The sequence below is a fragment of the Engystomops pustulosus genome, chromosome 1, assembly GCF_040894005.1.
Source record: "Engystomops pustulosus chromosome 1, aEngPut4.maternal, whole genome shotgun sequence".
Lineage (NCBI taxonomy): Eukaryota > Metazoa > Chordata > Amphibia > Anura > Leptodactylidae > Engystomops > Engystomops pustulosus.
The window spans coordinates 104,643,518-104,655,754 of NC_092411.1; the positions used below are offsets into that span (position 1 = coordinate 104,643,518).

Consider the following 12,237-nt stretch of genomic DNA (forward strand, 5'->3'; position numbering starts at 1 on the left):
GGTGCACTTTGTTCATGCTCCAGAATTGTGGTGCAGACAGAATTGTGGCGCACATCAGTAATAAATGTGGGGCAAACTTAGATTAAGCACTAACATGTGTACTCATGAGGAGGCATGAAGCCTGGCAGTCACCGTCGGCCTATGGCGTGGGAGGGACGGTCTGGGGAAGAAGCAGCGCCTCGGACCTCCCCCTCTTAAATACACCGGACCACTGTGAGCTTGATGCAGTGTTCCTATTGTACTGCGCTACAGTGTTAAGGTGCACAATTTTTTTGTCTCGTTGGACGCATAGCCGCTACACAAAAGTTGGGCAGACACTTTATAAATACGTGTGCACATTAGTTTCAGTGAAAGGTCAGCCAGAAAACTGTCGCAAACGCTTTAGTAAATGTAGGCCGATGTGTTAATGGATTAAGGGTTTGTCAGTAGATTTTTGCAGCTTGTCCACAAGGAACAAGTCGGGGATGGCAAAAATGGCAAGAAATGGATTTACAATTTCAATGTTGGTATCTATTCACCAAATATGGAAGGACCTTTAATACTGATATATTCTAGTATTACTTAATAGTACTAGTCTAGGCTACCAAGAATTTTCTTCAATAGACAGTCTGCAAGATAAGATCTTTTATTTGTTTGAGTTCATATTTTAATAGCAAGAAGAACATCATGCACCAAATAATGTTCTTTTTGCTCTGATAACAAAAAGACAATTTTAAAACTATATTCTGGCCAGTTCAAATACCTTCAGATTTGATCTCCTAATATGCGCTCTTGCCCATAACCCTCTCAACTTTCAATCGGAAGCAGGGCCTTAAAATTAAAGTAGTCAGTGACCTGGGTGCCGGAGTAGATACAGTTTCTCAGGATGTACTTCCTATAGGTTTTTTTAATATTAAAAATAAGAGTCAGAAGGACAACATCATTTTTATAATTGATGCCTAACTTGACACACAGAAAATCTCACCTTAAACAGTTGCTGGCCGCAGAGATGACCTGTCTCTGCCAAAAAGTCTGAATTGGAATGTGACCATCATCATGTGTATCAGTGATAGAATAAGGCTATGCTCGCACTTCTTTTATCTTTTATTGTTTTGAGCTCCAGAACAGTAAAAATAATGTAAGGTACAGAGAGCAACACAAAAGAAACTAACAGAGACAAAACAATCCCAATTTTCTCCATTAAAGGGAACCTGTCACCTGGGTCCTCATTTTTCACTAATGACAGGTTGCAGAAGCCCATCACACCTGCAGTGTGAAAATGCTTCTCTGCCTTTTATAAGCATTTGCATTACAATATAATTGTGTGTTATAACTTACCTTTCACCCTGAAAAAATCCTGGGGTAGTCACAGGGGCCGGGCTTTGGTTTGGATGCATCTCAAAAAACAACATGTGACGTGTCTGTGTTACTCACTCCTCAGATCTTAGCCCCACATTTTGTGCTCCTGTACAGATCCTCCCTCCTGCTCCTTCACAGAGGTCACAGCCTGGTGAGATTACATCAGTGGGGGAGGGAGAAGCTGTACAGGAGCACAAAGGTGGGGGCTAAGATATGAGGAGTGAGTAACACAGACAAGTCACATGTTGTTTTTTTAAATGCATCCAAACCAAAGCCCAGACCGTGGGACTACATAGAAGATTCTGTCAGGGGTGCAAAGTAAGTTATAACACAATTATGTTATAATGCAAATGCTTATAAAAAGCAATAGTGAAAATAAGGTCCCTGATGACAGGTTCCCTTTAAGATGCCTGTTATATTGTCAAATAAGGTTTCCAGGATGGGAAATGAAAACCACGCATCTTTTAGCTACCTTTTAAGTTAGCTCCCTTGACATCAAGCATAACCTTCAAGAAGCCTAATGACATGATGCTGGATTAAAGCCAAACCAGTATATCTATACCAAAAGGAACAGATTTCCAACTCTAAAAAGCATTTTTACGGCCTGGTCGGTCTCGTCAGTACAGCCTACTGAACTGGTTTGGTTGAGTGAGAGGCTTGTGACTAGTCCCAGGAAATAAGAGTTTTCCTTATGGAGACTGCCAGTGGAGGCCGCCTTATACCTAAGTGTGGAGACTTAGAGTCATTGACGCTTTACTATGACATTCTGAGCAAACATGCAAATAAGTTTTCCAGGATGCGATAAGGAAATCCACGCTTCTTTTAGCTACCTTGTAAAGCAGCTCCATTGACATCAAGCATGACCTTCAGGAAGCATTGTGACAGGATCCGGGATTAAGACCAAACCAGTATATCTATTCCAGAAAGAACAGATTCCCAACTGTAGACAGCAGTGTTTCGTCCTCTCTTCGGTACAGCGTAGGGAACTGGTTTGGCTGAGTGAGAGGCTAGTGACTAGGCTCAAGAAGTAAGAGTACTGTACAATACTGAAGAGACCCAATCAGGTCAGAACAGTGCTGTGTACAGTTGTGAGTCTGTTCCTTCTGGAATAGATATACTGGTTTGGTTTTAATCCCACATGTCATAAGGCTTTCTGAAGCTCTTGCTCGATGTAAATGGATGTCAATGGAGATGAAAAATGTTATATTTTCAAGGCAGGAGCCACAGGATATCGAAGTCCATTCTTACAGCGGGAGTTAATAATGGGGGGCAGGCTCTACCGGACATTAAATTCTATCTTACCTCATGGGCTATGCTGTCGGCATAGAATAGGTGGACGGAGCTCGAAAAGCTCTGGTATGCCCCACGTTTCAAGTAATGCTCCCTCTAGATGCCTCAATAGAAAGGTATCCGTGCTTCAGAGGAATGGACTACACTTATACCCAAATGAAGCACTTCACTGCCTCCTCCACCATTGCCTGTTTCCCTTTGTGACGTAGTGTTTCAACTCCATCTAGTTGCATAAGTTTCTTCTGTGAGACCACTTCTGCCATGGTGAGTGCAGCAGGTGACAGCCAGTTAGCCATAACACATCTTTTTTCACCGCTAATATGAAGGCTTGCATGTCTTACTGTGGGTCAGTGCTCTTTATATGGCTTACAAACCTTGCTGTGGAAGTGTAATTAATACAGCAGTTTTATAAAATACCCTATAAAACTTATGATGTTTTATTGCCAGACATGCTGTGTGCATAGGCATAAACCAAACAGATAAGCGACTTGGATGTTTGTCTCGGTGCTATAATATCTTAATGGCCTTCGTCTCAAAGACAGACTTTTGACAGACAAGGGCTTCTGACTGGTTCTGCTCTGTTTGCATAAATTCCTGGCTAAATAAGAGTAGTGTACATTATGAGGTTGTAACCCTTAGATTCTTCCAGCCAGTTGTTAAACTCATTGATAAGGCATGTTATATACCACCACCTAATTGTTGGGTAACTGTGTAATGCTTCTGATATCTAGGGCTGCTTACACACATTTAAAAGTTAACTAGTAGGGTTATCCGCACTATATCTGGCTGCTGATTGGAAATTACATAGTGTGTTGTGCAATGTAGGCATTGGATATGTTTGCACTATTAATTGTATACCCATAGATTGTGTGTGTGTCTGTACCATATATATCTATATATATTTATTCAAAAGGCTTGAAGTAAGCAATGAATACATTTAGTTTGGTTGAAATTTGGTTCTTCCAGTCTTATTAACCCCTTTAACTATGGTGGGCCTCGCTGCATTGGTTATTTTTGTGCCAGGTTTCAGGAGAGATCGCATGGACTCTGCTCCTTCAACTTATTGTAAGTTGTAGTGCAAAGTTTGAATTACCATATATACTCGAGTATAAGCCTAGTTTTTCAGCACAAAATTTGTGCTCAAAAACCCTAACTCGGCTTATACTCGAGTCAACTAAAAAAAATAAAGTCAAAATTCACCTTTCTGACGTCAGCCGTAGGTCCTCTTCTGTCTCTGATGCTCCGGTGCCAACTTGGGTCCTTCGGATCCTCTTCGGGTTCCTCTACTCCTCTTTGGCTCCTATTTGGGAAGTTCCGCTCCTCTTCGGATCCCCTTGCGATGCCAGCGGCTCACAAACAATGACGTCGGCAATCGGCCGAGTACGGAGACCCAGAGAGGAGCCGAAGATGAGCGGAAGAATCCAAAGAGGACCGAAGAACCCGAGGCGGCACCGGAGCATCAGAGACAGAAGAGGACCTATGGGGGACGTTGGAAAGGTGAGTACAGTGTTATTTTTTTTCCTACTACAAGGGCTGGGCAGGCTGTATGTTGCAGGGGCTAGGCAGGATATATGTTATAGCTGCTGGAAGACTATATAATACAGGGGGCTGGCAGACTCTATAGTGGGAGGCTGTGACCAATGCATTTCCCACCGTCGGCTTATACTCAAGTCAATAGGTTTTCCCAGTTTTTTGTGTTGAAATTAGGGGTTGCGGCTTATACTCGGGTCGGCTTATACTCGAGTATATACGGGTAAAAATATTATAATCTAAACATTAATAACATGTGGAAATTAAATGTTAATACTTGGAGGTATGATATATGCATATAATAAAAAGATGAGATGGGGAAGAGACCGATAAATTAGAACATCACTAAAACTTAGTTAACACATAGTCATCATGAAACAGAAGTGATAAAAGGAAATCATTGATCTATTTATCTGTCTCCGTGAACTGAGCATTGATGTCTGCCTGTGAAACCTGCCAGCTATTTTATTGATTAAAGCTTTTGACCTGGGGAAGGACCAAGATAATTTGGGAATGTACTTTTATTAAAATATCAAGTGCCAAATTGCCATGCATTCCCTGAGTAATACAAAGATTACAGAAATGTAGCTCTTATAAACAGGTTGAATGCACATACATTAAATGAATAAAGGGCTCCAAAATCTGGATTAAGGCTCTTCGCACACAATGGGGCACATTTATCAACAACACATTTATGTGCAGTAAGCCTGTGTATAGCGCAGAGGGCACCAAGATTCATGATTTCTGGCACCCGTTCTTCATGAATCTGGTTCCCCCTGCACTGCCCCGACAGAGAGCACCAACTTTTTTTGGTGCGCCTTCTGTTGGTCGTATGCTTCATGGGTCTATGTTGCACTATAGTTTCTGGTTCCATTTCAGAGCAACATCACATGGCTGGCAATGGCTGCACAGCTGATCACTTTGCCTATCATTTGCTGAGGATGGGCATGCGTGTGCAGAGGGGAACCAGAAGGTAAAAGGTCACCATCAGAAAGGCAGTGGTTGAAAATTAGATTTTTTTTTTTATGTGGCAGGAGACCACTTTAAAGGACCTTTGTTGCTATGTACAAGCATAGCTGCAGCTGCTGGGCGCTCCCGGCATCACGTCTCTGCACTGCCGAGTGCACGCAGCTTCCTAGCTACGCGCAGAACATGGAACACACAGCGTGATCTCGTGAGAAACATGATGCCGGGAGTGCGCAATAGCCGCAGCTGTGTTCGTACATAGCAAGATTCTCAGACATCACACCTATTGGATGGTGTCTGAGGATATTAGCGTAATCACCCTCCCCACCTGTGTTGCAGCTCCTCCTCTCTGAAGATACATCACAGTTAATAGTCTGACACTGGGGCTCATATCTCTGGAATGGAGGGGGCTATTGCCCCCGAATCATGGTATGGTATGTTCACTTTAGGATATTTGAGGTGGTGAAAGGTCCTCTTTAAGTCTATATGGGGTAGAGCACCTAAACATGGAGTGCGTGTACAGGACCACTACCTACGTATTGTAAATTACCAACATCCAGAGGTTTGTTTTCCAGTATATCACTGGGCGTTAGTATAGCTAATACAGAGAAATCGTGTGGGGTGCTTTATAAGAATTTGAAATACTGTTTACAAAGTGCAATCAGTTGGGTACATTTATGAAGCGCTGGTGCATCATGCTCCTGGCAAATGAATTTTACACCGGCCCAGTCCAGTACCTGCCATGATAAATTCCCCCCAGTGTTTTTTTCCCCCCCACTTGTATGCTGCCTTCAGGTATAGTGTTCATATCGGTTTGGTTTCATGATGCTCCGTAATCAAGAATATCAGATTCTGAAAAAAAGATTCTGCAAAACTGATGCATTTTTTAATGTATTTATTTATTTTTTCTTTTTTTAGCATCGTCAGCAAAAATGGGACTTGTTGAAACTAAACTGGCCATAATTCCTGGAGCAGGTAAGGTTGTTTTATATGGAAACAATATCAAAGCAGACAGCAATTTGTTACCCAACAACTATACTTTATGGCATACATTTCATTATGTTCTTGATCACAAGACTTTATATATGGACAGGGTTATTGATAATCTCAGTTATACAGCCAAGCTCAAACTGTGAGACTGGTTTATTCTTTGAATTAGTTTAGTAACCATACTGGAACCATTTTAGCTATTAGAATTCTGGAAAGGGTTGCTTAAAACTTTACACTCAGTATATGATTTACACACAGCAATGACGAACACTGTTATGTCATAGTACAGGGATAATACACATAGTAATGTCACAGTACAGGGAAACATACTATCAATCACACCACAGGGTTAATTTTTATCATGATATCAAAGCACATGAATCCTGTCCATGTTTTATAATGTCTGATTTCTATAACTTATACATAATTTATGCATTTACAACATATGTGTATACCTTATAGACATATCCATGTAAACTGTTGTTTTAGGTTTTTCACCTTACGAAAGTAAAGCAATTTACAACATTTCCATGCGGGTTGTGTTTTTTGCCTAAGCTGTCACTTTAAGTAATGACTATTTAAATGATGGGAATTAACATCTTGCTCAAATGCGTCGCGTTAAGAGAAACATATGATAAAAAATAAACATTGTTTTTGAAACTAATCTTGTCATGGAAGATATGGTAATTTTTGTTAATAAACCAGTGTGTTTTGCAAGTGCCACCTGCAGTATCTGGAACACATAGGATGAGTGATTTATATTCCACTGCTGTTATTTTGTCTCTATATTTAAAATGTTCTAATCGCTGACCTTTTTGTTTGCCTCACATTTAGTATACAAAAGTAGCAAACCATCATATATATTTGAGCTGACACCCTTGGGTGCCAGATATTTACTTTTATTCAAAGGGTCTGTGCAAGTTGTAGAACATAGTGCTATAGGGAGGTAGAAAAAAACCAAATGTTCCATAACCTTTAAATAAAGCTTATTCAAAGAGGTTTTTAGCACTTTTGTCTGTAATCGGTATATGGATCATATGGCATATGGAAAAGGGATATAACATTTGACTGGCGGTCAGTTTCCTGCAAAGGCTGGAAGTGATGTAAATGGTTTTTGTGAAGCACATCACTTTCACCACACTAGATAATTTGGACGTCGTCTCTACTATATTTGTGCTTTCCCTGGAGCACAGCCTGTTATACTGTGGTAACTTTGTTCCTTTCATTTGGAATTAGAATTATGTTGACAGCTGTCATGGATCTCCTCCCCAGGAGTATTTGGTCTGTGTAATGCAGGCAGCTTATTTGTACTGTGTCATCCCAACAGTTGTTTCCAACCAAGTGTATAGAATGTAGACAGATGATCATACCTAGTGTGTACTGCAGCCCACATACATGGGGTCCTTGGATCTGGTCAACACATTGCCGAGTATAGTATTTAGTCGGCTTTTTCCTATATAGGACCAAGCATTGTTTTATACTATATAATTTCATCTTGGCAAGCTATGATTCTCTGCATTAAGCACTGAATATGTGTTATTGATATAATAGTGTATAATAACTCTCTGTGCCTCAAGGTTTTACATTGGCTTTCCTACTCTATGACAAAAGACTTTCTCTTACCATATTTCTATCAACAAACAACTTTATGTTCTCTGTGGACTCTGAATTTCATGAGAAATTGGCTCATGTGTCAGAGATTTCCCAGTTAGGCAAAGCAAGAATTAATGCCAATATAAATATTTCAGTGTCCTAAGGATGCTGTTTCACCAGTGTATAAAAATAGTGTTTTAAAGAAGACGATAGAAGAATATGTTTCGATGGAGATTGTCAGATCTCAATCCAATTATAATTCTCTGTAGAAGCCTTTAAGAGGAGCAAAGGCATTCTATTTGTGACAATCACATTGAAGCTGTTGATAGGAATATCTGAGAAATCACTGGCCTTCATTTTGCATACTCATAAATTATTGGGGAGAGAAATCTGTCATAATTTGCATTGAAACAAGTGTCCGGGCCACATTTCTAAATGGTTTTTTAGTTATTTATAAAAAAACTCACATTTAGTATTTACTGTATATACTCGAGTATAAGCCGACTCGAGTATAAGTCGAAGACCCTAATTTTACCACAAAATACTGGGAAAACGTATTGACTCAGGTATAAGCCTTCCTCCCAGTAATGAAATGCCCAGAAGCCTCCCCAAGTATTGAAATGCCCAGGAGCCTCCCCCAGTATTGAAATGTCCAGGAGCCTCCCCCAGTATTGAAATGTCCAGAAGCCTCTTCCATTAATGAAATGTCCAGAAACCTCCCCAGTAGTGAAATGCCCAGAAGCCTTCGCCAGTAATGAAATGTCCATCAGCCCCCCAGTAATGAAATGCCCAGAAGCCTCCCCCAGTATTGAAATGCCCAGGAGCCTCCTCCAGTAATTAAATGTCTAGAAACCTCCCCCAAAGGCAAGGACTAAGATAAGTATTAGTGATCAAACAGTTTGATTACCCTTTTAAAAAATAAAGTGGGAAAATAACTTCGACATTGTATGATCCCCTTAATTGGCCTCTGCATATTAACGCAACACTGAAATTGCAAAAAATAAAATCTTCTCTTTCTGTCTCAATCCCTTGGTTTTGTTTTATGTTTAAAGCAAGGAACTGAATAAAAAAATTTTGAGTGGCTGAGCAATGCCACTACCTCCTCCTAACAGTCATATGTCTGTAAGAAGACTGGCTTCACCGCTCCGCCTTGTCTTCAGTAGAACAATTGATTATTAAATCCATCCCCATTTTCTAGTATTAACCCCCTCTAGTCCCAGAGTGTAGGAGCCATCGGAAGAAGTTTAATCCCTATGTACTCGGCTAAAATTCTACAACCGTAAGAGATACTATATTTCTTATTACTTTTATTATTCATTTTCAGAATTCGTTTTTCTTTAAGACCGCTAATGTGATCAGTAGATGTATCAGTAGATACTGTGTATTATCCTCAGAACATCCTTACAAAACACAATGGTCATGGAAACAAAAAAAGTCTTAAATAATTGTAAAAATAGTTCTCTGTGTGAGACTTCAGGTTTTTCTTTTTTTTTAATTTGAAGCTATTCTGGTAATCTGCTCCCTCAAGGATACTTCTTATTTGTTTCCCACCCTTATGAAACTAGGTCATAGTTTTTGGGCACACATCCAAGACAAGAGATTTATTTTGTACTCAAGGCACTGTCTAGAAATAGTGATGCAATGTCAGCAAGGGCCCTTTTCATTTCACAAACATACTTTCCATTGCCCTGGAATTAATGTATTCTCTGACCTCGTAACAACTGCAATCTGTCACTAGTTTACAGAGGCAGAAAAAGCTTCTGGAAATGGTCACGGTCACCCTATAAGGTGATTAGTTACAGGATTCTTATTCAGTCTGCCATTTTTATGTTTTGATCATACAGAAATAGTTGGCAGCTTATGAAAAGCAACATGCCCCTTCTGAAGAACAGGTTTCCAGACTAACATAAGGGAAGCAGGTATTTTCATTGGAAACTTAGGGTTAGTTAACTCTGATTTTGTCATAGTTTTAGAAGGTAATGCATGTTTTACTTAAAGTGTAACCAAAGTTTTAAATATTTTATATTATATATTTATATTATATATTTATATTTTGTCCTATATATGTCCTGAACTCAAATTCACTTTTCCCTTCGTTCCCATGATACCTTGTATTCTCCCATTAAGTAATCTAGGGTTACATCCTGTCAGATTATTACAAGTGAATCCACTGAACACTGCACAGTGCACATACAGGATGTATATAGTGACCAGCCTGGTATCTTTTGTAACATGGAGGAGCATGGAACATGTAATAGGTATTAGAAATTAGAAGTAAAACGTGAAATGTATAGTCTTTGTTGTGTGAGCACTAAGGGATTCTTAGTGGCTTCTTAATAGCTTCTCTGCACTATGCAAAAAGTGCCAAGTACAAGGTATGTGGGGGTAAAGAGAGAGATGGAGAAAGTTCCATAGAATCACATACAGGGATGGAAGGACTGATAGCAAACAGGGGAGATCTTGTACCTCTCTATTCTTTGTAGGAGACATCTGTGTCTACACCACTGAACACATTCACCTCTCCTATACACACAGAGAGCACCGTCATATGACCTCCCCTTCCTTCCTCCTCTGAGGACGGAGCAGCAGCCCTCCCCTCTTTCCCTTTTGTATCTCATTTACAAATGTACGGCTCATAAGAGTAGGCAGACATGACAGGAGACCCAGCTAGTATAACCAGGCTAAACAGAGGAGGATAGCAAATAAACAGCTGGATATAGGTAACAAAGGTAATAGGCAAAGTTGCTCTACATCCTATGAGCTGTTTATTTGTGAAAAAATGCTGGAGTTGTGCTTTAATTCTTTCTTATATATGTTGTTTTTTCCAACAACTATTGACACCATGATTTTGTAAGGCATTTTGTAAGGCAAACAGAAGACCCAGTCAGTGGGCACTGATGATAAACCCAATTTTCAGATGTTCATTCCATTTGCCTGGTCCTACTGATGTCTGTGCACACACAGAACATGACAAAAATTAAAAAACACAATAAGGGGGAGTTAACAAACTGGGCCAACAACAGCGGGAGCAAGCAATGAGAAAATCACAATGTAATAGAAAAATACAGGCCAGGGATTAGACAGTTATCAAACAAAGCAAGTGTGCACAAGGCTTGACAGAAGTTTGACAAGCAAAGAGTGTAGCCTGTGCTTAACACTGTAAGGGGGCTAGGTGAAAAGAGCAATCAATCACAAGCACAGAGGGTTAACTCTTGCAAGACAAAGGCAGAGTGAAGTCTGTGGCAGATATCAGGTCAGTCATCCACTAGTGCTCAGTTCAAACTGCCAGATGAGACAATAGGAGTAAAACTCAATGGGGCTAATTTACTAAGGGTCCGAACGCCACACTTTTGTCAGGTTTCCTGAATATTTCTGTTTTGCGCCGAATTGCCCCGGGATTTTGGCGCACGCGATCGGATTGTGGCGCAATGTCTTGCACGCGACAGAAATCGGGGGGCTAGGCCGTCGGACAACCCAACGAATTCGGAAAAACTGCGGAATTAAAAAAACAAAATTATTATAATATATGAATTCAGTATTGCTAGGCTAGAGGCTGCTCCACCATTGCTATTTGACCGTCTTCTAAGGTGGCCACAGCACACAATAGGAAGATGATATTTATATGATGAAGCGTTAAACACTGATTGATTTGGCAGGTGGCATTTTTTCCAAAAGCATTTGCCCAATTACAGATTGCATAGAGATTTTTATGATCCCATGTGGGGAATCTATCATACGCCAGCTCTCTGTGCACCACCACATGATGGAAGCCTTCCTTCTTGGTGGAGACTTCAGGAATCAAGACCCCCCTGATGTATTGAGTGCCTGTGCCAGTGGTGAACTCTCGCAGCCTGCTCACTCAACCACCGGCCACGCCGCTCCACACCCTCTTGGCAGGAAGATTACATGAAGGAGAAAATATTAATAATTACTGCAGTTCAAAAGTAATTGTAATTATTTCAGGGCTTGTACGCCAAAATGCTGGCGTTCTCCATTGACTTTAATGGAAGTTGGTCCTCAGACGAGACGAAAATGAATTACACTCGTTTCAACTTTGCTAGTGTTTTCCAGATAGATTTTCCATAACAGTAAGATTGCGGTTCTGGATAATCAGACAGTATCAGTTAATCCTATTTATAGATCACACCAAAATATAACTTCCTGTGGAAAACTTTGTGAAAGATAAGTGTAAAGAATCCAGGTAGCAAACTCTATTACTGAAAAATATCTCCTACTTGGTATATATTGTAATGCCTGCAGTGGAAAGCATAACCCTAAATATTGGACCCTAATGCCTGAGTACTTTTTATTTGTATAGAAGAACTTATAGAACAATGGATGACCATGAGGTGAATCATTTCCTATTCTTCAAGAAATCACTCCTAGTAAAAAATGTTTTCAAAGGTTACACAATAATATGACCTAAGTTGTGACTTTCCTGCTCGCTACAGACATAGCAATTTTTTGTCCAAACAGTAATTTACCCCAATGAGCCATTATTGATCTGTCATAAAAGTGCATACAGATAAT

At 40.1% G+C, this 12,237-nt stretch overlaps 1 protein-coding gene across 2 annotated transcripts in view; it reads left to right on the top strand.

The window, feature by feature from the left end:
- The window catches only part of AUH (AU RNA binding methylglutaconyl-CoA hydratase), a 136,622-nt gene that overhangs the window by 75,277 nt on the left and 49,108 nt on the right, over window positions 1-12,237 (top strand). For both annotated transcript variants that reach the window (XM_072150761.1, XM_072150762.1), the window contains exon 6: window positions 6,043-6,099. In XM_072150761.1, coding sequence (XP_072006862.1) covers window positions 6,043-6,099 — 57 coding nt within the window. The remainder of the gene's footprint in view (window positions 1-6,042; window positions 6,100-12,237) is intronic.